Source organism: Eleutherodactylus coqui, chromosome 5 (genome assembly GCF_035609145.1).
Source record: "Eleutherodactylus coqui strain aEleCoq1 chromosome 5, aEleCoq1.hap1, whole genome shotgun sequence".
NCBI classification, from domain to species: domain Eukaryota; kingdom Metazoa; phylum Chordata; class Amphibia; order Anura; family Eleutherodactylidae; genus Eleutherodactylus; species Eleutherodactylus coqui.
In genome coordinates this window covers 23,914,404-23,941,385 of record NC_089841.1, presented here as the reverse complement: position 1 = coordinate 23,941,385, position 26,982 = coordinate 23,914,404, and the positions used below count along the sequence as shown (strand labels likewise).

Below are 26,982 nucleotides of genomic sequence, written 5' to 3'. Positions count from 1 at the left end.
TACAGTCGGCGCTCCCCCCTCACCCCCTCTGCGGGCTTCCTGCAGTCGGCGCTCCCCCCTCACCCCCTCTGCGGGCTTCCTGCAGTCGGCGCTCCCCCCTCACCCCCTCTGCGGGCTTCCTGCAGTCGGCGTTCCCCCCTCACCCCCTCTGCGGGCTTCCTGCTGTCGGCGCTCCCCCCTCACCCCCTCTGCGGGCTTCCTGCTGTCGGCGCTCCCCCCTCACCCCCTCTGCGGGCTTCCTGCTGTCGGCGCTCCCCCCTCACCCCCTCTGCGGGCTTCCTGCTGTCGGCGCTCCCCCCTCACCCCCTCTGCGGGCTTCCTGCTGTCGGCGCTCCCCCCTCACCCCCTCTGCGGGCTTCCTGCTGTCGGCGCTCCCCCGTCACCCCCTCTGCGGGCTTCCTGCTGTCGGCGCTCCCCCGTCACCCCCTCTGCGGGCTTCCTGCTGTCAGCACTCCCCCTCACCTCCTCTGCAGGCTTCCTGCTGTCGGCGCTCCCTCTCACCTCCTCTGCAGGCTTCCTGCTGTCAGCGCTCCCCTCTCACCTCCTCTGCAGGCTTCCTGCTGTCAGCGCTCCCCCCTCACCTCCTCTGCAGGCTTCCTGCTGTCAGCACTCCCCCTCACCTCCTCTGCAGGCTTCCTGCTGTCAGCACTCCCCCTCACCTCCTCTGCAGGCTTCCTGCTGTCGGCGCTCCCCGGCTTCCTCTTCCCAGTGGTCTGGTCAGGTAAGGCCACTACAGACTGCTGGGAGCTGGGGAGCGCTGATAGGAAGCTTTTGGAGGATGTGTGAGTCCTACTGTCTGTCTGTTACATGCTCTGCCCTAATCACATGACTTTGACGTCATCACAGGTCCTGTAAGCACACTTAACTCAGGATGAAGAACCTGCGATGATGTCACTGTCATGTGATCAGGGCCGAGCATGACGGTGACATCATCACAGGTACTTCATCCAGAGTGCTGTGCTGCTTGTGATCCATGTTGTTTGGGATGAAAAATTTATGCAGCAGAGCTGTATGTGTGTGTGTGACATGCATGTAGCAGAGCTGTATGTGTGTGTGACAGGCATGTAGCAGAGCTGTATCTGTGTGTGACATGCATGTAGCAGAGCTGTATGTGTGTGTGACAGGCATGTAGCAGAGCTGTATCTGTGTGTGACATGCATGTAGCAGAGCTGTATGTGTGTGTGACATGCATGTAGCAGAGCTGTGTGTGTGTGTGACATGCATGTAGCAGAGCTATGTGGCGCACTGCACCACCAGAATCACTGGCACTATAATTTCCTTACAATTACTAGTCCTTTTTTACAATGACAGATGTAACATCATACGTAGTGATAAGCCCCGCCCCCTGATGTGTTGGCACTTTGTCATAAATAAAGAGGTTTGGGGATACAGTTTGGGCAAACAAAGCTTTGCCATCATTGCCCTAGACGGAGAGAGTGCCCTCTAGGTACAGTCTTGGGTATAACATTATAGGAGATCTCTGTACTGTCCCCTCATATACCAATTAAATAGTTATTAGTTAATAGAGCGCCCCTAGTTACAGTTCTGGGTATAACTAGATGATGGGAGATCTCTGTACTGTCCCCTAATATACGCATACATAGTTATTAGAGCTCCCCCTAGTTACAGTCCTGGGTATAACTAGATGATGGGAGAGATCTCTGTGCTGTCCCCTGATATATGTATACATAGTTATTAGAGCTCCCCCTAGTTACAGTTCTGGGTATAACTAGATGATGGGAGAGATCTCTGTACTGTCCCCTGATATATGTATACATAGTTATTAGAGCTCCCCCTAGTTACAGTCCTGGGTATAACTAGATGATGGGAGAGATCTCTGTACTGTCCCCTGATATATGTATACATAGTTATTAGAGCTCCCCCTAGTTACAGTCCTGGGTATAACTAGATGATGGGAGAGATCTCTGTACTGTCCCCTGATATACACTACCGTTCAAAAGTTTGGGGTCACCCAAACAATTTTGTGTTTTCCATGAAAAGTCACACTTATTCACCACCATGCGTTGTGAAATGAATAGAAAATAGAGTCAAGACATTGACAAGGTTAGAAATAATGATTTGTATTTGAAATAACATTGTTTTTACATCAAACTTTGCTTTCGTCAAAGAATCCTCCTTTTGCAGCAATTACAGCATTGCACACCTTTGACATTCTAGCTGTTAATTTGTTGAGGTAAGCTTGTGAAATTGCACCCCACGCTTCTAGAAGCATCTCCCACAAGTTGGATTGGTTGGATGGGCACTTCTGGCGTACTATACGGTCAAGCTGCTCCCACAACAGCTCAATGGGGTTCAGATCTGGTGACTGCGCTGGCCACTCCATTACCGATAGAATACCAGCTGCCTGCTTCTGCTGTAAATAGTTCTTGCACAATTTGGAGGTGTGTTTAGGGTCATTGTCCTGTTGTAGGATGAAATTGGTTCCAATCAAGCGCTGTCCACTGGGTAAGGCATGGCGTTGCAAAATGGAGTGATAGCCTTCCTTATTCAGAATCCCTTTTACCCTGTACAAATCTCCCACCTTACCAGCACCAAAGCAACCCCAGACCATCACATTACCTCCACCATGCTTAACAGATGGCGTCAGGCATTCTTCCAGCATCTTTTCATTTGTTCTGCGTCTCACAAACGTTCTTCTTTGTGATCCAAACACCTCAAACTTGGATTCATCCGTCCACAACACTTTTTTCCAGTCTTCCTCTGTCCAATGTCTGTGTTCTCTTGCCCATCTTAATCTTTTTCTTTTATTGGCCAGATATGGCTTTTTCTTTGCCACTCTGCCCTGAAGCCCAAAATCCCGCAGCCGCCTCTTCACTGTAGATGTTGACACTGGTGTTTTGCGGGTACTATTTAATGAAGATGCCAGTTGGGTACCTGTGAGGCGTCTGTTTCTCAAACTAGAGACTCTAATGTGCTTATCTTCTTGCTTAGTTGTGCAACGCGGCCTCCCACTTCTTTTTCTACTCTGGTTAGAGCTTGTTTGTGCTGTCCTCTGAAGGGAGTAGTACACACCGTTGTAGGAAATCTTCAATTTCTTAGCAATTTCTCGCATGGAATAGCCTTCATTTCTAAGAACAAGAATAGACTGTCGAGTTTCAGATGAAAGTTCTCTTTTTCGGGCCATTTTGAGCGTTTAATTGACCCCACAAATGTGATGCTCCAGAAACTCAATCTGCTCACAGGAAGGTCAGTTTTGTAGCTTCTGTTACGAGCTAGACTGTTTTCAGATGTGTGAACATGATTGCACAAGGGTTTTCTAATCATCAATTAGCCTTCTGAGCCAATGAGCAAACACATTGTACCATCAGAACACTGGAGTGATAGTTGCTGGAAATGGGCCTCTATTCACCTTTGTAGATTTTGCACAAAAAACCAGGCATTTGCAGCTAGAATAGTCATTTACCACATTAGCAAAGTATAGAGTGCATTTGTTTAAAGTTAGGACTAGTTTAAAGTTATCTTCATTGAAAAGTACAGTGCTTTTCCTTCAAAAATAAGGACATTTCAATGTGACCCCAAACTTTTGAACGGTAGTGTATGTATACATAGTTATTAGCGCTCCCCCTAGTTACAGTCCTGGGTATAACTAGATGATGGGAGAGATCTCTGTACTGTCCCCTGATATATGTATACATAGTTATAAGAGCGCTCCCTAGTTATAGATCTGGGTATAACTAGATGATGGGAGATCTCTGTACTGTCCCCTGATATATGTATACATAGTTATTAGAGCTCCCCCTAGTTACAGTTCTGGGTATAACTAGATGATGGGAGATCTCTGTACTGTCCCCTGATATATGTATACATAGTTATTAGAGCTCCCCCTAGTTATAGACCTGGGTATAATAGATGATGGAAGAGATCTCTGTACTGTCCCCTGATATATGTATACATAGTTATTAGAGCTCCCCCTAGTTACAGTCCTGGGTATAACTAGATGATGGGAGAGATCTCTGTACTGTCCCCTGATATATGTATACATAGTTATTAGAGCTCCCCCTAGTTACAGTCCTGGGTATAACTAGATGATGGGAGAGATCTCTGTACTGTCCCCTGATATATGTATACATAGTTATTAGCGCTCCCCCTAGTTACAGTCCTGGGTATAACTAGATGATGGGAGAGATCTCTGTACTGTCCCCTGATATATGTATACATAGTTATAAGAGCGCTCCCTAGTTATAGATCTGGGTATAACTAGATGATGGGAGATCTCTGTACTGTCCCCTGATATATGTATACATAGTTATTAGAGCTCCCCCTAGTTATAGACCTGGGTATAATAGATGATGGAAGAGATCTCTGTACTGTCCCCTGATATATGTATACATAGTTTTTAGAGCTCCCCCTAGTTACGGTCCTGGGTATAATAGATGATGAGAGATCTCTGTACTGTCCCCTGATATATGTATACATAGTTGTTAGAGCGCCCCCTAGTTACAGTTCTGGGTATAACTAGATGATGCGAGAGATCTCTGTACTGTCCCCTGATATATGTATACATAGTTATTAGAGCTCCCCCTGGTTACAGTCCTGGGTATAACTAGGAGATCTCTGTACTGTCCCCTGATATATGTATACATAGTTATTAGAGCTCCCCCTAGTTACGGTCCTGGGTATAACTAGATGATGGGAGATCTCTGTACTGTCCCCTGGTATATCTATACATAGTTGTTAGAGCGCTCCCTAGTTACAGTTCTGGGTATAACTAGGAGATCTCTGTACTGTCCCCTGATATATGTATACATAGTTATTAGAGCGCTCCCTAGTTACAGTCCTGGGTATAACTAGGAGATCTCTGTACTGTCCCCTGATATATGTATACATAGTTATTAGAGCGCCCCCTAGTTACAGTCCTGGATATAATAGATGATGGGAGATCTCTGTACTGTCCCCTGATATGTCTATACATAGTTGTTAGAGCGCCCCCTAGTTACAGTTCTGGGTATAACTAGGAGATCTCTGTACTGTCCCCTGATATATGTATACATAGTTATTAGAGCGCCCCCTAGTTACAGTACTGTATATAATAGATGATGGGAAATCTCTGTACTGTCCCCTGATATATGTATACATAGTTTTTAGAGCACCCCCTTGTTACAGTTGTGGGTATAACTAGATGATGGGAGATCTCTGTACTGTCCCCTGATATATGTATACATAGTTATTAGAGCTCCCCCTAGTTACAGTTCTGGGTATAACTAGATGATGGGAGATCTCTGTACTGTCCCCTGATATATGTATACATAGTTATTAGAGCTCCCCCTAGTTACGGTCCTGGGTATAACTAGATGATGGGAGATCTCTGTACTGTCCCCTGGTATATCTATACATAGTTGTTAGAGCGCTCCCTAGTTACAGTTCTGGGTATAACTAGGAGATCTCTGTACTGTCCCCTGATATATGTATACATAGTTATTAGAGCGCCCCCTAGTTACAGTCCTGGATATAATAGATGATGGGAGATCTCTGTACTGTCCCCTGATATGTCTATACATAGTTGTTAGAGCGCCCCCTAGTTACAGTTCTGGGTATAACTAGGAGATCTCTGTACTGTCCCCTGATATATGTATACATAGTTATTAGAGCGCCCCCTAGTTACAGTACTGTATATAATAGATGATGGGAAATCTCTGTACTGTCCCCTGATATATGTATACATAGTTTTTAGAGCGCCCCCTAGTTACAGTTGTGGGTATAACTAGATGATGGGAGATCTCTGTACTGTCCCCTGATATATGTATACATAGTTATTAGAGCTCCCCCTAGTTACAGTTCTGGGTATAACTAGATGATGGGAGATCTCTGTACCGTCCCCTGATATATGTATACATAGTTATTAGAGCTCCCCCTAGTTACGGTCCTGGGTATAATAGATGATGGGAGATCTCTGTACTGTCCCCTGATATATGTATACATAGTTATTAGAGCTCCCCCTACTTACAGTCCTGGGTATAACTAGATGATGGGAGAGATCTCTGTACTGTCCCCTGATATATGTATACATAGTTATTAGAGCTCCCCCTAGTTACGGCCCTGGGTATAATAGATGATGTGAGATCTCTGTACTGTCCCCTGATATATGTATACATAGTTATTAGAGCTCCCCCTAGTTACAGTCCTGGGTATAACTAGATGATGGGAGATCTCTGTACTGTCACCTGATATATGTATACATAGTTATTAGAGCTCCCCCTAGTTACAGTCCTGGGTATAACTAGATGATGGGAGATCTCTATACTGTCCCCTGATATATGTATACATAGTTATTAGAGCGCACCCTAGTTACAGTCCTGGGTATAACTAGGAGATCTCTGTACTGTCCCCTGATATATGTATACATAGTTTTTAGAGCTCCCCCTAGTTACGGCCCTGGGTATAACTAGATGATGGGAGATCTCTGTACTGTCCCCTGATATATGTATACATAGTTATTAGAGCTCCCCCTAGTTACAGTCCTGAGTATAACTAGATGATGGGAGATCTCTGTACTGTCCCCTGATATATCCATACATAGTTATTAGAGCTCCCCCTAGTTACAGTCCTGGGTATAACTAGATGATGGGAGATCTCTATACTGTCCCCTGATATATGTATACATAGTTATTAGAGCGCACCCTAGTTACAGTCCTGGGTATAACTAGGAGATCTCTGTACTGTCCCCTGATATATGTATACATAGTTTTTAGAGCTCCCCCTAGTTACGGCCCTGGGTATAACTAGATGATGGGAGATCTCTGTACTGTCCCCTGATATATGTATACATAGTTATTAGAGCTCCCCCTAGTTACAGTCCTGAGTATAACTAGATGATGGGAGATCTCTGTACTGTCCCCTGATATATCCATACATAGTTATTAGAGCTCCCCCTAGTTACAGTCCTGAGTATAACTAGATGATGGGAGATCTCTGTACTGTCCCCTGATATATGTATATATAGTCATCAAGCTGTCAGCTGTCTTCTTTTTAAACTAAATCATCCCAGTTTTGATAGCCTCTCTGGATATTGTAGTCCGCCCATTCCAGTAATTACTTTAGTTGCCCACCTTTGTACCCGCTCAAGCTGTGATATGTCTTTCTTTTGTCCGCAATATCCCATGTGTGGTCGGACCAGTGCCTTGGAAAGAGGAGCAAGAATGTTCTCGTCATGCGACCTCTTTTGACGCTGGTGGCCCCAGTTAACCCCTTAATGACACGGCCTATTTTGGGCTTAAAGGGGTTGTCCCGCGCCAAAACATAATTTTTTTTTTTGTTTGCACAGACCCCCACTTAGTAAACAGTAAAACCGCTGCCGTTTGTTATTTATTTTTTTTTTTTTTAATTCTCTTACCTGGATCCCCGTTCTGCAGCTGTGAAGATTCTTCTGTCCAAGATGGCTGCCGCTGGTCTTCTCCCATGGTGCACCGCGGGTCTTCTCCCATGGTGCACTGTGGATGTTCTACTCCAGTCTGAGCTCCACTGCCGATTACAGCCACCTCATTGGTTGATCGGCACCACGTTATGGGGGGTGGAGCTACGCGATGACGCGGAGAAGAGGGAGGAGCCAGGACGCAGCTTGTGAGCCCGGACCATCCAGAAGAGGAATCTTCAATGCGCAAGCGCGACTGTTCCTGCGACCAGAGGAGAATGATGGTCGCCGCCATGGAAACGGGGACGCCAGCATAGGGGGGGGGGGAAACCCCTGTAGGTAAGTAAATAACTTCTGTATGGCTCATATTTAATGCCCGATGTATATTACAAAGTGCATTAATATGGCCATACAGAAGTGCTGAACCCCACATGCTGCCGCGGGACAACCCCTTTAAGGACGCAACGATTTTTGGTGGATTTTCTTCATTTATCAAAAGTCATAACTTTTTTATTTTTCTGTCAATGCGGCCGTGTAAGGGCTTGTTCTTTGCGTGGCGAACTGTAGTTTATCGGTGCCACTTTGGGGTACATTGACTATATTGTAAAACTTTTATTTTATTTTTTTTTATGATAGCAGGGAGAGAAAACGCATCAATTCTGCCATAGATTTTTGGGGAGTTTTTTTATTTTTATTTACAGCGTTAATTATGCAGCATAAATGACACAATCCATTTTTTCTGCGGGTCGGTACGGTTACAGCGATACCAAAATTCTTACTTTTTTTTTTTTAGATTCTCCCACTTTTCTGCAATAAAACCCCCTTTTTTTGGAAATCTTTTTTTTCCTCTATAGCTGCATTCAAAGTCCTGTAACTTTTTTATTTTTTGATGTATGGAGCTCTATGAGGGCTTATATTTTGGAGACGAGCTGTAGTTTTTATTGGTACCATTTTGGGGTACATACAGCTCTTTTGATCACTTTTATTGCGTTTTTAGGGAGGCAAAATGCTAAAAATTACCACTTTGACTTTTTTTAGCATTTTTTTCAATGCTTTTTTTTCCCATGTACAGTCAAAAGCATGTGCAGCTTATTGTACGCATCATTACGGACGCGACAATACAAAATATGTGCCATTTAAATTTTTTTTAACCTATTTTTATGCTAATATGAGAAAAAGCATTAAAAAGGTTTTTTTTAACATATTTTTTTAAATTAATTTTTTAAATCTTTTTTTTTTTTTACACTATTTGTGTCCCCCTGAGGGACTTACAACACTGCCCTGATGATTGCTGTGATAAGGCATGGCAGGGATACTGCCCTGCCATGCCTTATCGCTTACACAGCGATCTCAGGCACTGGCAACACAGGACGCCAGTGTCTGGCATCCTGTTGCCATGGCAACAGGCCGGGCTCTCTGCGATTATATCGCGAGAGCCCGGCAACTTCACAGAGGGAGCGCGCTCCCTCTGTGAACCAATCCCATGCCGCGATATACATAGATCGCGGCAGGGAAGGGGTTAACACTGGGGGTCGCATATCTGATGCACACCCGCTGCTGCAGCGGGAGGCTGGCTGTGACTGACAGCCGTCTCCCGCTGCGGGATAGCGCAAGATCACATGTGATCTCCGCTATCCCCAGGACGTAAGTTTGCGCCCTGTTGAAGAAGGGGTTAAAGGGGTTTTCTCATTAGGAAAAAAATCAATACTTACCTATTCCTCCCCAGGCAGTCTTCTTACCTCATCCTCTCCTCACCGATCTTCTCCTGGCTTCTCCAGTCCCCCGGGTCACATCACCTCCAGCCGTCCAGATCCTCTACTTCCTGTTTTGGAACGTCCATTAGCTGCAGTGAATGTTATGAGTGACGTAGGTTTCACTGCCTAGCAGGGAATGCTGAATCCTCTGCAGCCTGCTTTAGTGCACATTCGCGATATCTCGTCGTCACGCAGTCACTCTAAAGCAGGCTGCCAAGGGTTCAGCATTCCCTGCTAGGCAGTGAACTCTATGTCACTAGTGACTGGGTACACTGAGCTGCAGGAAGCAGAATGCTGGCAATGTGTGCTACGTCACAGGAAGAAGAGGATCCGGCCGGCCGGAGGTGACATGACTTGGGAGACTGGAGGAGCCAGGAGAAGATCATTGAGGTGAGGATCTGGTAAGAAGACTGACTGGGGGGGAATAGGTGAGTAAGATTTTTTATTTTTAATGACAGAATCCCTTGAAGTTTACAGGCCACAAACTTCATGTGTTTTATTTTTTTACAAGATTTTTAGCCGCTCATGTTTTTCACACAATGCTGTTAGTCATGTAGTGGACGGGAGGAGAGAGGAGAAGGGACAATACTTATCGGTCCCGCCTCTGTCCTTGATCACTCTGCAGTATTGCAAGCTTAAAGTCGTTAGAATACAGGCTGATTTATACGCAGCTTTCCCGGGCTTCTGCACGCATGTGAAGCAAAATCTCAAATCATCCACCTGATCCGTTCTAACGCACTCCGGAGCTCTACAATACTCCTACAAATAACGCTGCCACCACCAGCTTTGGCATCGGTAAACTGGAAGCCGAATTATGAACACAAACTTCAGCGTTACGGGTTTGTTGTAAAACGGACAAGGCTGACTTTTCAATTGCAGATTTAATCTAGAAAAGGCCTCGCAGTGCAATATATCTGATTTGTACAAAAAAATTAAAAGGTTGTTCACGGGACAGAAGGAAATACAGTAGAATACACAAGACAGATTTTTAAAATAAACTGGTGTAAATAAAAGAAAGATATCGGATTTGGATATTGGTCCAATGTTCCAATACATGCAGAGTCACTGAAGTGAATGGGACAGCCTTATGCTAAGGCGTATCTGTAGGATCTGACAATTTGGGGTCTGTAGGGTCCCACATTATAAAAGGACCATTAGAACACTCCTTACCCCGCCCCCTCTGATGTCACTGGAGAGTTGGGGTGGAGTCCTGTATTCCTGGTGGAAAATCATAACTCCCCGCTTTCGGTCTTATCTCGGCGGGAAAGCCCCCCCAAACGTGAATTTGGGCGTGGCACATTCTTTGTCCTGATTTTACATATGGTTTGAGCCCACGCACGGATGGGTTGACATCCATATTTCCCCAGATATGCAGTTCTGGGTGCTCTGAGCCTTGGACCTCAATGCCTGTAGATGAGATTTGTTCGGCTGGTCAGCCCGATTCAGAAAATCTAATTCATATCTGGCTAAGACCTTCATACGCCAAAATATCCTTTATTAAATGATTTCCTTCTGATGTAAAATTGGGCACCAGGATGTCTGCGTGAACCATCCAAGGTGCCAATCCATGCCAGCAGGGGCCTATGACACACACAATGTCTGACAGCTTGAAGTCTCTACACCACACTGTGCTACTTATCCAGGTAACTGCCATCCAGAACTCATTATGGGCAACGGGGTCTGTCCAGTACCTTATCCTCTGTATAAGAATAGTAAGTCCTAGTGACTGAAGGACCAGATCCCTCTGACCACCAGGATGTAGACTCCTCTGTATAAGAATAGTAAGTCCTAGTGGCTGAAGGACCAGATCCCTCTGACCACCAGGATGTAGACTCCACTATGTAAGAACAGTAACTCTTAGTAGATGGAGCAGATTCTTCTGACCACCAGGTTGTTGACTCCTCTGTCTAAGAATAATTAGTCTTAGCGGCTGAAGGACCAGATCCCTTTGACAAACAGGATGTAGACTCCTTTGTATAAGAATTGTAAGTCCTAGTAGATGAAGGACCAGATGCCTCTGATCACCAGGGTGTAGAAGATGCAATCCTTTGCAGGGCAGGGTGAGGCTGGAGGGCGCCCCCTGCAGGTTTATTTTGGTGGCCATTAGTATGACCTTCAGGATGTTTTCCATCTGTCATCAGGAATGTATTAGCCGTTCCTCACTAGTGATATTTGTTATCTCTGTGACGGCAGCGTGTAACGGGTTTCGCTATAGAAGCGGTCGGCCTACTTTCTGCTACAGATTGGGCCCAGACGGGATAGGGCGGTGTAAACTTTACTGAGGTTTGTGCGGATTATTGGATGCCGCGATCCGGACGCTGGTAAACGTTTAGGTCGTGGAGTCAGTAAGTAATTAGTACAGAGAAGTAATTAGATGGGAATGGGCTCATCTTCTCACTCCTTTTCTGGAGGAGCCAAGGGCATGGCTTGATAGGCATTCTGCCAGGACAGCCCCGGGGCGTTAGAGGGCCCCCGGCTGCCATGACACCTGCACGGCTCCCTGCAATCTCATCCCATTTAAATGGCGCTATCAGAATTGTCAGCTTATCGGAGTTGGTATCAGCCGCAGTAAACAGCCGGCGCTCGCGCTGTATGGAGGGAGATCGCCGCGCGTTCATACATACCCCGACGCTGCAGGACGTACATGTACTACCTATAGCACTAAGGGGTTAAAGGATTCCAGCAAATGTTTTTATAACATTTCCTATTAAATGAATTCCTAATAAAGTATTTCTAAGGTTCTCCCACATTAAATGCTGCTATTAAAAATCCTACTTGTCCCTCACAATACCGACGCTCATCCAGCTTTATTAGCAGATATAATAGCAATTGTCGTTGGGCGGTGGGGATGAGAAATGGCTGCAGGAAGGGGTTAACGGGAGGCTGTCCGGAGGATTCTGCTGCCCGATGTCACACATACATCCCAACACGCATGTACATTGCAGACATCTATATTGTGCGCTAAAACACCGCAGCGCTTCAGAGAAAACCCCGTAAAAAGCAGCTGAACTTGGAGATGTTGGTTTTTGTGGTTTTTACATTGGTTCATATTGTTTCCATTCAGGTCCCTACAGGACTGATTCATCAAAGATGGAGAAGGACAGAAACAAGATGGCGGAGAGTGTATTCAACCTCACCCTAGAGATACTCCTCCAGCTGACTGGGGAGGTGAGAGATTCTGATGATGTCACATTACATCATTCTTATCTATGGTAATAACAGATGATGTCACTGGAGAGGGGAAAGATTCTGGTGATGTCATATGTCATTCTTATCTATCGTAGTGACTGATGATGTCACTGGAGGGGGGAGAGATTCTGGTGATGTCACATTACATCATTCTTATCTATGGTAATAACAGATGATGTCACTGGAGAGGGGAGAGATTCTGATGATGTCACATTACATCATTCTCATCTCGGTAATAACAGATGATGTCACTGGAGAGGGGAGAGATTCTGATGATGTCACATTACATCATTCTTATCTATGGTAATAACAGATGATGTCACTGGAGAGGGGAAAGATTCTGGTGATGTCATATGTCATTCTTATCTATCGTAGTGACTGATGATGTCACTGGAGGGGGGAGAGATTCTGGTGATGTCACATTACATCATTCTTATCTATGGTAATAACAGATGATGTCACTGGAGAGGGGAGAGATTCTGATGATGTCACATTACATCATTCTCATCTCGGTAATAACAGATGATGTCACTGGAGAGGGGAGAGATTCTGATGATGTCATATGTCATTGTTATCTATGGTAATAACAGATGATGTCACTGGAGAGGTGATGGACTCTGGAAATGTCTGTAGTGATATTTATTAATGTCTCCCCATACACAGGATTACTCAGTAATGAGGAAGAGCTCTAGTGATGACTGTCGGGCCCCTGTGTGTGATGGATGGGGAAGACCCCTGAGCCCAATCATGGGGCCCCCACTTCGCCCCCTGATACATGAGGAGATCAATGTAGGGAAGATTCTAGAACTCACCAACAAGATGATTGAGCTGCTGACTGGAGAGGTGACGCTGCAGGGAATGCTGGGACATTATACAGTAACAGCACTGGAGGCTTCTGGGTAATGACTGTATATTGTGTTGTCAGGTTCCTATAAGGTGTCAGGATGTCGCTGTCTATTTCTCCATGGAGGAGTGGGAGTATTTAGAAGGACACAAGGATCTGTACAAGGAGGCCATGATGGAGACCCGCCAGCCGCTCCCATCACCAGGTAATGGATGTATTTAGGATCATAGCTGTGGAGGGGTGATGTGGGGCATGTGCCCCTGGTGCTTGTAGGCAGGAGTGGGGTGTGAGCCAGGCAGGACACTGTGCTAGTTGGATTAGTAGAGCCATTCACTACACAGTTGTTGATTAATGACAGTGTATAATCAGAAGGCCTACATATCACCAGTACACATTTAGGCCCCCGGCACACGAGCGGAAATTCCGCAGCAGGATTTCCCGCAGAATTTACGCCTTTGGAAGCTGCCATAAGATTGTGCTAGAAAACGCAATCCTATGCAGACGGCCGCCATTTGTCCGCGCGAAATCATGTGTGGAAAACTCTGAGAGCCCCACACAGAAATGTCACTCCCCGGCTGGCAGCTCCGCTCCGGCATGTGCCTGCTGGCCGGCAGCTGGCACATCAAAGAGCCGGAGCCGCGCTGGTCCCTTCAGGGGCTCGGGTCGGCTCCCTTTGCGACAATTCTTGCAGCAGGATCTGACCCGGTCGTCTGCAGGCGGCCTTATTAATTGCTGATATGTAAGTATCCCGGTCCTACAGTGACACTAGTCAGCGACTATATGGCGGATGACTGCTATATCAAACAGAATGTGTCTACAGAAGATCTCTGCTCCACCAGCCCTACTGCTACAGTAGCCGGCGGCGGTGCAGGGCTGGAGAGGTGCCTTGGCCCATGCTGCCCCTGTCCCCCCAACTATCCCCACCAGCTCCTCCGCTTTGCATTTAATCCCTGCAGGACCGGAGGAGGAGGGATCTGCATCACCAGTAAGAGCTGCTAGGTTGTATCTACAGAGTGGATATCCAGCTTGGTGGGACTTGTAAAATATCATTGTCTGCCTTTATTGTTCTCTTAGTTTCATATTAGTAATTTGTAGAACCCCTCTAAATTGGTGAAGGGGTCACCAGTACGGCTGTGGCTACATGGAGACTCTGACCACAATACTCTTCTCATTGGGATGTAATGGCGGTCAGTACGGTTGTATCGCAGTTTGCTGTGACCCTACAATTACATGAAGCCCGGCTAGTTTGGACTACTTGTAATTGTCGGGGCGGGGGGAAAACTGCAAGCCACAATGCATTCCCCTTCACAGAAGTAGTGGATGAAAGTTGTGCCGTTGATATCGCCTATCTGGGTGTCAGGAAAGCCTTTGTACAGTTTCACATTAACCCCTTGTTGACGAAGCTTGTTTGCGCCTTAGTGACGGAGCCAAATTTTGAAAATCTGACATGCGTCGTTCAACATAGCATAACTCCGTAAAGGTTTTGCATATCCCAGTGTTTCTGACATTGTTTTTTCGCCACATGTTGTACTTCATTTAGCTGGTAAAAATAGACTGATCGTATTTATATATATTTATTAAAAGTACCAATATTGTGAAAATTTTGAAAAAACTGTCATTTTTTTCAGATTTTCAGCTATAATATCTCAAATGTGTCCAAACATACCGTACAAAGTTTTGATGGGATATATAGTTCCACCTGTTTACTTTATTCTGGACGCATGCTTGAAAAACTTGTGTGTTTTTTAACCATTTAGGAGCCGTACAAATTTAACATTACTTTTCAGCATTTTGAAGAACGCGTTGTTTTCCTACACCAAGCTAAGATTGCAAAGGCTCATAGGCGTCAGAATGATAGATACCCCCACAAATGACCCCATTTTAAAAACTACACCCCTTAATGTATCAACTGAGGGGTGTCATGAGCATTTTGACCTCACAGCTTTTTTTTCAGGAATTCAAATTTAAAGACCTATTTTTTTTCTATAGTGCACATAAAAATGAGGATTGACACCCCAAAATGGATCCCCCTGTTTATCCAGTGTTCAGAGACATGCCCATTGTGGCCCTAATCTTATGTCTGGATGCACAACGGGGGCCAAAATGAAAGGAGTAGTCGGTGTCTTTCAGAACATAAATTTGCTTGAAGGTGTTTTAGGCCCCATTGCCCACTCGTAGAGCTCTTGAGTGGCCAAAACCATAGAGAAACCCCACAAATGACCCCATTTTGAAAACTAGACCCCTTACCAAATTTATCTAGGGGTGTACTGTGTATTTTGAACCCACAGTTTTTGAATGAATTCAAGCAAAGCAAAAGGAAAAAATTGTGATTTTCATTTTTTTTGGCAATTGTCATATTAAAAAACACTTTTTTTGAACAGCACACACATGAATGAAGACTTGCACCCCAAAAGAGATACCCCTGTTTGTCCCGTGTTCAGAGACATGCCCATTGTGGCCCTAATCTTATGTCTGGATGCACAACGGGGCCCAAAATGAAAGGAGTAATCGGTGACTTTCAGAACAGACATTTTGCATGAAGGTGATTTAGGCCCCATTGCCCACGATTTTCATTTTTTTGTCAATTTTGTCAATTTAAAAACAGTTTTTTTGTAAAGCACACACATGAATGAAGACATTCACCCAAAAATAGACACCCCCGTTTGTCCCGTGTTCAAAAACATTCCCGCTGTGGCCCTAATCTACTTACAGGAAACATGGCAAGGCCTGTAATGGAGGGAACACTGTTGGATTGCAGGGCACAACTGAATAAATTCCAGGCCCCATTGCCCACTTGTACGAAATAAAAATTGACACGTTGAAAAATTCCTACACCCCTCCCCCCCTTTTCAGCGTTCCCCAAATCTTAGCTGAAAGTAATAATATGAACTGTGTGGTATTTCCGAAGACAGGGGTAATTACGGAGGCTGGTTGGGATGGGTACATCGGGCAATAAAACCGGGTATCCCCCCTCCTCTCATGCTTTTTGGGGGCTATTTTGTGACCTCAGCCGCGCGGATGGGGTGTAAAAAGTGGCGCTCTTTGGGTCTCCATAAGCTTGCCGAAGTGCGGCGGTCTCGCACAGAAGGCGCTCAACAAGCTGCTCCTGGAACTGCATGAAGGCGAGCGTTCCCGGGGCTTCTTGTAAAATACGTATTATAGGTAGTGATCTGAGTAACGCCGGGCTCATGCGGCCGTAGGTGGAATCCGCTTGCGGAGGCCCGCAGCGGATCCCAGCTGTGAGCCCGGCTGTGACCCTGCGTACAACCGCGTAATCTACTGCGCATAACTGCCTACTCACACAGGCGGTCATGCGCAGTATATATATATTTTTTTGTTTGTATTTCCCGCACCGTCGCTTAGCGATGACACGGGTACCCGCAGTCCGTACACAATGTAGTTGCGTATGGGCAGCGGGTATATCCGCGACCATGGAGCACAATGGGCTCTGTGTTGCTGATATCCGCAGTAAAATAGAACCTGCTGCGTTCTCTTTTCTGCGATTGGATTACGTAATTCCGACCCGCTAATGTGAGCGGAATTGTCTAATCCAATGGGATTGATCCATGTATTACCGCGGATCAGACGCATGCGGAATCTGTAATTCCTATCCGGTCATGTGAGACCGGCCTAAGGTAGATCGCTACCTTTTTATTACGTGACCGGCGACCGCTCAAGAAGGTCACTGCTCCAGGCTCTCGGCGACCATTGGTTGCTGGGAGTAAGGAGATTTTACATTTCCCGGGCTCCCCGACTCCTGCGCATGTGTCCGGTGTTTTGCCGACGGTCGCATATGCAGAATCCGGCAAAGTTCACGGAGAAAGATCGCGTCGGGTTGCAAATACGGAGGCCCCGCTAAAAAGTTTCATCTCCTCTCACCGATCACATCAGGGAGGGGAGATGAAGCTTCACCTTTTTTTACTTTTATGTGATCGCCATTATCCATTGGATAACGGCGAACCCGTGATCAGGAACTGCTCACCGCGGCTCTCCGTGAAATCTCCAGGCTCTCGGCTAAATTTTGTAGCCAGGAGCAGGGAGATTTTGAATTTCTCAAGCAATCTTTGACTTTTACGAATGCGTCCACCATTTTGGCGATGGGCGCGTGCGCAAAAGCTAGGGTAAGGTCCGCGGATAAATCCAGGGGCCTTACGTACGTCATTTCATCCTCCCTCACGGATATGATCTGTGGGGGGAGATGAAACGTAAGCTTTTTACACTTTAAATGATCACATGCTGGGTGACATCCCTCTGCTCCTGGCTACACATGGCAGCCAGGAGCAGAGGGATTTTGAACTTACGCCTTGTTGTGGGAAGGGGTTGAAGCCTTATGCTAAGGCGTATCTGTAGGATCTGACAATTTGGGGCCTGTAGGGTCCCACATTATAAAAGGACCCTCAGAACACTCCTTACCCCGCCCCCTCTGATGTCACTGGTGGGTTGGGGTGGAGTCCTGTATTCCTGGTGGAAAATCATAATTCCCCGTTTTCGGTCATATCTTGGCGGGAAAGCCCCCCACGTCGTCAGACGCCAGGAGCAGCGCGCCGAGACAGAGGCACGAGCGCGGGGGGGGGGGGGGGGGGGGGGGGCTGAAGGGGACATCGCAGCAGCGCAGGAGCCGATACCGGCGCCGAAGCAGGGGCAGTAAGGTGAGACCGGAGCAGAGAAGTGGCCGACGCCAAGAGGCCACCAGGAGTCCAGCGCCAGCAGCAGCGGAGGGGACCAGAACGGAGCAGCTGAGACAGGAGGGCAGAGTGAGCGGCCGCCGGGAGAGCAGGTGATGTCACCAGGAGGAGTGGAGGAGCCGCAGGAGCCGATAAGTATCTTCTATGTGTGTTTGTGAGCTAAGTGTGTGTCTTCTGTGTATCTGGTGTGCCCTAGTTGTGTCTTCTGTGTGTGTGTGTGTGTCTGTGGGTCTAAGTGTTTGTGAGGGGGGGGGGATAAAAATTTTTTTTTGAACGGTTGCGCATAAGTGTCAGCGGTTGCGCGAGGGCAGCAGCGTGTGAGTGGTTGCGCGAGGGCAGCAGCGTGTGAGTGGTTGCGCGAGGGCAGCAGCGGGTGAGCGGAGGCAGCAGCGGGTGAGCGGAGGCAGCAGCGGGTGAGCGGAGGCAGCAGCGGGTGAGCGGTTGAGCGGAGGCAGCAGCGTGTGAGCGGTTGAGCGGAGGCAGCAGCGTGTGACCAGTTGAGCGGTTGCAGCAGCGTGTGAGAGCCAGCACCGCTGCAGCACGACATGCCCTCTGAACGCCAGCGGGATGACTGCTCCTGTGAGACGGGGACGGGGAGTGCAGGGCAGGCTAGACAGGTTCTAGTGGTGGGGGACTCAATTATAAGGGAGATAGATAGGGAAATCTGCCATAAAGACCGGGATCGTCGAACGGTGTGATGTCTTCCTGGCGCTCGAGTTCGACACATCGCGGATCAGATTGACAGATTACTGGGAGGGGCTGGTGAGGATCCAGCGGTCATGGTGCACGTTGGCACCAATGAACAAGTTAGAGGTCAATGGAGGGCCCTCAAAAATGATTTCAGGGACCTAGGGTCCAAGCTCAGGGCACGGACCTCCAGGGTAGTTTTCTCGGAAATACTACCTGTACCTAAAGCCACACTAGAAAGGCAGCAGGATCTTAGGGAGGTAAACAAGTGGCTCCGGAGTTGGTGTAAGAAGGAGGGATTTGGGTTCCTGGAGAACTGGGCTGACTTTGCTATCGGCTACAGGCTCTACCGTAGGGACGGGCTGCATCTTAATGGGAAGGGTGCAGCCGTGCTGGGGGAAAAGATGGCTAGAAGGCTGGAGGAGTGTTTAAACTAGGGACTGGGGGGGAGTGTGAAATGAGAAATAGTGAGGTAGCCAGTGTAACTAGCGACCCGGGTCCAAGCAAAGGGAATGGGGGTCGAGCAGTGGGTGGGTATAGGACAGTAAGAACTGATAGATCAGCCATTAGTACGAATAGCAACAAAACAAATTAAAAAAAAAAAAAAAAACTATATAAATTGTATGACCACGAATGCAAGAAGTCTGATTGGTAAAGTGGGTGAGCTTGAAGCGAGAATGACTGATGAAAATTATGATATAGTCGGAATTACGGAAACATGGCTTGATGATAAGTGCGATTGGGCGGTGAATTTGCAGGGGTACAATCTCTTCAGAAGGGACCGAAGGAACCAGAAAGGGGGAGGGGTATGTCTGTACGTCAAATCGAACTTGAATCCGAGGCTACGGGAGGATATAGGAGAAGAACAGGTGGAATCTCTGTGGGTAGAAATACAGGGAGAAAAAAATAACAAAATCCTGATAGGGGTCTTCTATAGACCACCAAAAGCAACAGAAGAAACTGAAAACTTACTATTAAGGCAGATAGAAGAGGTGTCAAACCGCAACAAAGTAATTATCATGGGGGACTTTAATTATCCGGATATAACATGGGAGAACGAAACCTGCAAATCTCACAGGGGTGATAAGTTCTTGAGAGTAATTAAAGACAATTACCTGAACCAACTTGTGCAGGAACCAACAAGAGGGAGGGCCATTCTGTACCTAGTACTAACTAACAAACCGGAATGTATAAAGGGGGTGCAGTTTGAGGGCCACTTGGGGAACAGTGACCACAATATAATCAATTTCCAGCTGTCATTCAATAAGAAGCCTTATCAGGGAGCGACAAATAAACTAAACTTTAGTAAAGCAAAATTTGATGAGCTCAGAACTATCGGTAACATTAATTGGGACAACACCCTCAAAAATAACGGTACAGAGGACAAATGGGAAACGTTTTAAAGGATCCTAATCACCTCATGTGAGCAGTTCATTCCCTTTAAAAATAAAAGAAACTCAACTAAAAGGAAACCAATGTGGCTCGACAAGACGGGAAAGGGGGCAATAAACGAAAAAAAGAAAGCGTTCAAACTACTAAAGCAAGAAGGCAGCGAAGAAGCGCTAAAATCGTACAGGGGAAAAAAAACAAAATATGCAAAGATAGGATCAAAATTGCCAAGGAGGAGGCGGAAAGACTGATGGCTAAAGAGAGCAAAAACAACCCAAAACTATTTTTCAACTGTATTAACAGCAAAAGGATTTGCAGGGAGAGCACTGACCCTTTAAAAAATAATGCAGGGGAGATCATTGATGATGACAGAGGGAAAGCAAATCTACTAAACAGTTTCTTCTCAAGTGTATTCACAAACGAAAAGGAAATGCCACACGAGATGCAGGGGAATAAAATGAACCCATCACAAAATATCTCATACCTAACGCAGGAGGAGGTGCGGAAGCAACTAAAGAAGACTAAAATTGATAAATCGCCGGGCCCAGATGGAATACACCCAAGGATACTAAGGGAACTAAGTGACGAGATAGCTAGGCCGCTATATCTAATATTTCTAGACACTATCAAGACCGGTGTAGTACCATTGGATTGGTGCATTGCCAACGTGGTTCCAATTTACAAAAAAGGGAGCAAAAGTGAGCCTGGTAACTACAGGCCAGTAAGTCTCACTTCAGTAACGGGAAAAATTTTCGAGGAGATTCTTAGAGACACCATCGATGAGTACCTCAAGGAGAATAAGGGAATAACTCCTCACCAGCATGGATTCATGAAGGGTCGCTCATGTCAGACAAATCTGATCAGTTTCTACGATGAAGTAAGCTCTAAGCTGGACCAGGGAGAATCTATTGATCTTGTATATCTGGACTTCTCTAAAGCATTTGACACCGTGCCACATAATAGGCTAATATACAAAATGAGGCAGCTCGGACTGGGCGAAAACGTGTGTAAGTGGGTAAAAAATTGGCTCAATGATAGAAAGCAGAGGGTGGTAATAAATGGTTCGTACTCTGATTGGACCACAGTCGCTAGCGGGGTGCCACAGGGTTCAGTATTAGGCCCCACTCTGTTCAACATATTTATCAATGACCTGATAGAGGGGCTGCACAGCAAAATATAAATATTTGAAGATGACACAAAATTATACAATATAATCAATGCAACGGAGGACAATGTGCGGCTACAAACGGACCTGGACAAGCTGGGGGCTTGGGCAGAAAAATGGCAAATGAAGTTCAATGTTGAAAAATGTAAGACTATGCACATGGGCAGGAGAAACGGATGTCACAAATATTCACTTAATGGGGTACCACTAGGGAAAAGTGATATGGAAAAGGATCTGGGGGTATTAGTGGATAATAGACTAAACTGGAGTAACCAATGCCAGTCAGCTGCTGCTAAGGCAAATAAAGTCTTGGGGTGCATTAAAAGAGGTATAGGGGTGAAGGACGAGAACATCATCCTTCCATTATGTAAGGCACTTGTCAGGCCTCACATGGAATACTGCGTACAGTTCTGGACACCGGTGCTCAGGAAAGATGTTACAGTACTGGAGGGGGTTCAAAGAAGGGCAACTAAACTAATAGATGGAATGACGGGACTGGAATACCCAGAGAGGCTATCCAAATTGGGATTATTTACTCTAGAAAAAAGACGGCTAAGGTGTGATTAAATAACTATGTATAAATACATGAGGGGACAATACAAGGATCTCTCCCATGATCTGTTTACACCCAGGACCGCGATGGTAACAAGAGGACATCCGCTACGATTAGAGGAAAGTAGGTTTCATCACCAACATAGAAGGGGATTCTTTACCGTAAGAGCAGTTAGACTGTTGAACTCTCTGCCTGAGGAAGTGGTGATGGCAAAATCCATGGAGGAGTTTAAAAGGGGACTTGATGTCTTTCTGGAGAGGAAGGACATTACAGGATATAAGTCTTAGGTTAATTGTCAATCTGGGTATACAGGCAGGTAGGAACTATTAGGGGTTGATCCAGGGAACAGTCTGATTGCCATTAGGGAGTCGGGAAGGAATTTTTTCCCCAAAAGGGCTAATTGGCTTCTGCCCTTGGGGATTTTTGCCTTCCTCTGGATCAACACAGGAGGATAGACAGGCTGGACTAGATGGACATTGTCTTCATTCAGCCTTACATACTATGTCACTATGTTATGTAAACGTGAATTTGGGCGTGGCACATTCTTAGTCCTGATTTTACATATGGTTTGACCCCACGCACGGATGGGTTGACATCCATATTTCCCCAGATATGCAGTTCTGGGTGCTCTGAGCCTTGGACCTCAATGCCTGTAGATGAGTTTTGTTCGGCTGGTCAGCCCGATTCAGAAAATCTAATTCATATCTGGCTAAGACCTTCATTCGCCCAAATATCCTTTATTAAATGATTTCCTTCTGATGTAAAATTGGGCACCAGGATGTCTGCCTGAACCATCCAAGGTGCCAATCCATGCCAGCAGGGGCCTATTTAGCATCTCCTTGTCAGTAGCTGGTGGGACAAAGGGCTTCCTGTCCTCCTGTAGATCGAAGGCTTGCCAGATACAAAGTAGAGGAATGAGAGGTTAGAACACTGAATTCATCCAGCTTTCCCAGGGCCTGACAAATGACAACCATAACATAGAAGCTAAGATAGGCCCAAGGCCTGACACACACAATGTCTGACAGCCTGAAGTCTCTACACCACCCTGTGCTACTTATCCAGGAAACTGCCATCCAGAACTCATTATGGTCAACGGGGTCTGTCCAGTACCTTATCCTCTGTATAAGAATAGTAAGTCCTAGTGACTGAAGGACCAGATCCCTCTGACCACCAGGATGTAGACTCCTCTGTAGAAGAACAGTAAGTCCTAGCGGCTGAAGGACCAGATCACTCTGACCAGAAGGATGTAGAATCCTCTGTATAAGAATAGTAAGTCCGTGCTGCTGAAGCAGCAGATCCCTCTGACCACCAGTATGTAGACTCCTCTATGTAAGAACAGTAACTCTTAGTAGATGGAGCAGATTCTTCTGACCACCAGGTTGTTGACTCCTCTGTCTAAGAATAATTAGTTCTAGCGGCTGAAGGACCAGATTCCTCTTACCACCAGGATTTAGACTCCTCTGTATAAGAATAGTAAGTCCTAGTGGCTGAAGGACCAGATCCCTCTGACCACCAGGATGTAGACTCTTTTGTAGAAGAATAGTAAGTCCTAGTGGCTGAAGGACCAGATACCTCTGACCACCAGGTTGTTGACTCCTCTGTGTAAGAATAGTTAGTCCTAGCGGCTCAAGGACCAGATTCCTCTTACCACCGGGATGTGGACTCCTCTGTATAAGAATAGTAAGTCCTAGTAGATGAAGGACGAGATGCCTCTGATCACCAGGGTGTAGAAGATGCAATTCTTTGCAGGGCAGGTGTGGGGCTGGAGGGCGCCCCCTGCAGGTTATTTTGGTGGCCATTTGTATGACCTTCAGGATGTTTTCCATCTGTCATCAGGAATGTATTAGCGGTTCCTCGCTAGTGATATTTGTTATCTCTGTGACGGCAGCGTGTAATGGGTTTTCGCTATAGAAGTGGTCGGCCTACTTTCTGCTACAGATTGGGCCCAGACGGGATAGGGCGGTGTAAACTTTACTGAGGTTTGTGCGGATTATTGGATGCCGCGATCCGGACGCTGGTAAACGTTTAGGTCGTGGAGTCAGTACGTAATTAGTACAGAGAAGTAATTAGATGGGAATGGGCTCATCTTCTCACTTCTTTTCTGGAGGAGCCACAGGCATGGCTTGATAGGAATTCTGCCAGGACAGCCCCGTGGCATTACAGAGGGCCCCCGGCTGCCATGACACCTGCACGGCTCCCTGCAATCTCATCCCATTTTAAATGGCGCTATCAGAATTGACAGCTTATCGAAGATGATATCAGCCGCAATAAACAGCCGGCGCTCGCGCTGTATGGAGGGAGATGGCCGCGCGTTCATACATACCCCGACGCTGCAGGACGTACATGTACTACCTATAGCACTAAGGGGTTAAAGGATTCCAGCAAATGTTTTTATAAAATTCCTTATTAAATGAATTCCTAATAAAGTATTTCTAAGGTTCTCCCACATTAAATGCTGCTATTAAAAATCCTACTTGTCCCTCACAATACCGGCGCTCATCCAGCTTTATTAGCAGATATAATAGCAATTGTCGTTGGGCGGTGGGGAGGAGAAATGGCTGCAGGAAGGGGTTAAAGGGAGGCTGTCCGGAGGATTCTGCTGCCGATGTCACACATACATCCCAACACGCATGTACATTGCAGACATCTATATTGTGCGCTAAAACACTGCAGCGCTTCAGAGAAAACCCTGTAAAAAGCAGCTGAACTTGGAGATGTTGGTTTTTGTGGTTTTTACATTGGTTCATATTGTTTCCATTCAGGTCCCTACAGGATTCATTCATCAAAGATGGAGAAGGACATAAACAAGATGGCGGAGAGTGTATTCAACCTCACCCTAGAGATACTCCTCCAGCTGACTGGGGAGGTGAGAGACTCTGATGATGTCACATTACATCATTCGTATCTATGGTAATAGATGATTTCACTGGAGGGGGGAGAGATTCTGATGATGTCACATTACATCATTCTTGTCTATGGTTATAACAGATGATGTCACCGGAGAGGGGAGAGATTCTGGTGATGTCAGATTACATCATTCTTGTCTATGGTTATAACAGATGATGTCACCGGAGAGGGGAGAGATTCTGGTGATGTCATATGTCATTCTTATCTATTGTAATGACTGATGATGTCACTGGGGAGGTGATGGACTCTGGAAATGCCAGTAGTGATATTTATTATTGTCTCCCCATACACAGGATTACACAGTAGTGAAGAAGACCTCTAGTGATGACTGTCGGGCCCCTGTGTGTGATGGATGGGGAAGACCCCTGAGCCCAATCATGGGGCCCCCACTTCGCCATCTGATACATAAGAACATCAATGTAGGGAAGATTCTAGAACTCACCAACAAGATGATTGAGCTGCTGACTGGAGAGGTGACGCTGCAGGGAATGCTGGGACATTATACAGTAACAGCACTGGAGGCTTCTGGGTAATGACTGTATATTGTGTTGTCAGGTTCCTATAAGGTGTCAGGATGTCGCTGTCTATTTCTCCATGGAGGAGTGGGAGTATTTAGAAGGACACAAGGATCTGTACAAGGACGCCATGATGGAGGCCCGCCAGCTGCTCCCATCACCAGGTAATGGATGTATTTAGGATCATAGCTGTGGAGGGGTGATGTGGGGCATGTGCCCCTGGTGCTTGTAGGCAGGAAGTGGGGTGTGAGCCAGGCAGGACACTGTGCTAGTTGGATTAGTAGAGCCATTCACTACACAGTTGTTAATTAAAGTCAGTGTATAATTAGAAGGCCTACAGATCACCAATACACATTTACTAATTGCTGATATGTAAGCATCCCAGTCATACAGTGATGTTAGTCAGTGACTACATAGCGGATGGCTGCTGTATCGTGCATCAGTAAGAGAATGTGGCTACCGAAGATCTCTGCTTCAACAGACTTACTGCTACAGTAGTCGGCGGCGGTGCAGGGCTGGAGAGGGGCCTTGGCCCATGCTGCCCCTGTCCCCCCAAGTATCTCTACCAGCTCCTGCTCCGCTTTGCATATAGTCCCTGCGGGACTGCAGGAAGAGGGATCTGGCATCACCGGTAAGAGCTGCTAAGTTGTATCTACAGAGTGGGAATCCTGCTTGGTGGGACTTGTGAGCGATGGTGGCCAATAAAATATCATTGTCTGCCTTTATTGTTCTCTTAGTTTCATATTGGTAATTTGTAGAACCCCTCTAAATTTGTGAAGAGGTCACCAGTACGGCTGTGGCTACATGGAGACTCTGACCACAATACTCTTCTCATTGGAGTGTAATGGCGGTCAGTAGGGTTGTATCGTAGTTTGCTGTGACCCTACAATTACATGAGGCCCAGCTAGTTTGGACTACTTGTGATTGTCGGGGCGGGGGGCAAACTGCAAGCCACAATGCATTCCCCTTCACAGAAGTAGTGGATGAGAGTGGTGTCGTGGATATCACCTATCTGGGTGTCAGGAAAGCCTTTGTACAGTTTCACATAAAGATGAATCTCTGAGCTCTTATTGGCTGCAGTCCCTGTGACGTCCCACAAACCGGGCGGGACTGCAGCTGTAAACTGAGCGGGGGAAGGGACAGAGCACCATGGTGGGACACAGCGGGAGGGGAGAGGTGAGTATATGACAGTTGGTTGTATTGCTCAGTGGGGAAGCGGTTGCCCCCCGATGGTACCACTAGGTGTTTATTATATAGTTTTTGGTATTATTACCCTCATTTAGTGCTTGTATTAAACTCTATAGAACCTATTAATAAAGTTATGTTTTACTGCTACATTTAGTGATTTACCTGCATTATTTGCACCTCATCTCTCGGTGGTAACCCCCTCCCCAGTAATGCTTCAGCTCCAATAACTGCACATCATTAACCCCTTAATAACGCGGCCCCTTTTTTTTCTCCAGTTTAGTTTTTTTCTCCGCCCCTTTTAAAAAATTGTAACACGTTTTATTTACCCATCGAGGTCGCTGTACGAGGGTTTGTTTTTTGCGGGACGAGTTGTATTTTTCAATGGTTTTATTTAACGTACCGTATAAGGTATGAAAAACTCTTTATGAAATTCTAAGTGGCGTTAAATGAAAATAAACCGAGATTCTGCCTTTTTTTTGGCGAGTCTTGTTTCTACGGTGCGCAAACTGCAACAAAAATTACATAATAACCTTATTCTATGGGTCAGTACGATTACTACACCCAATTTCTATAGTTTTTTTTCCTTTACTGTACTACTTTTATTCTTCTCAAAGACATTTGGTTTCTTTGAATTCTTTTCTTCCGCCATCTTCTGCTTCCAATAACTTTTACATTTTTCATTGACATAGTTGTCCGCGAACTCAGCTTTTGCGAGATGTCCTGTAGTTTGATACTAA

General features: G+C 46.2%; 2 protein-coding genes across 2 annotated transcripts in view; both read left to right on the top strand.

Moving 5' to 3' along the window:
• Positions 1–26,982, top strand: part of LOC136627320 (zinc finger protein 850-like) — a 580,493-nt gene that overhangs the window by 397,671 nt on the left and 155,840 nt on the right. The gene's annotated exons all lie outside the window — the stretch shown is intronic.
• Positions 24,250–25,091, top strand: LOC136627341 (oocyte zinc finger protein XlCOF29-like). Its single transcript, XM_066602357.1, has 2 exons — positions 24,250–24,501; positions 24,836–25,091. Exons 1-2 carry the CDS (start codon positions 24,424–24,426, stop codon positions 25,073–25,075), a joined length of 318 nt encoding a protein of 105 aa, XP_066458454.1. The 5' UTR covers positions 24,250–24,423; the 3' UTR covers positions 25,076–25,091.

Coding starts and splice junctions, on each gene's coding strand:
- LOC136627341 (XM_066602357.1), top strand. CDS start 24,424: ATGGAGAAGGACATAAACAAGATGGCGGAGAGTGTATTCAACCTCACC. Junction 24,502..24,835: donor TCCTCCAGCTGACTGGGGAG/GTGAGAGACTCT, acceptor CCCCATACACAG/GATTACACAGTAGTGAAGAA.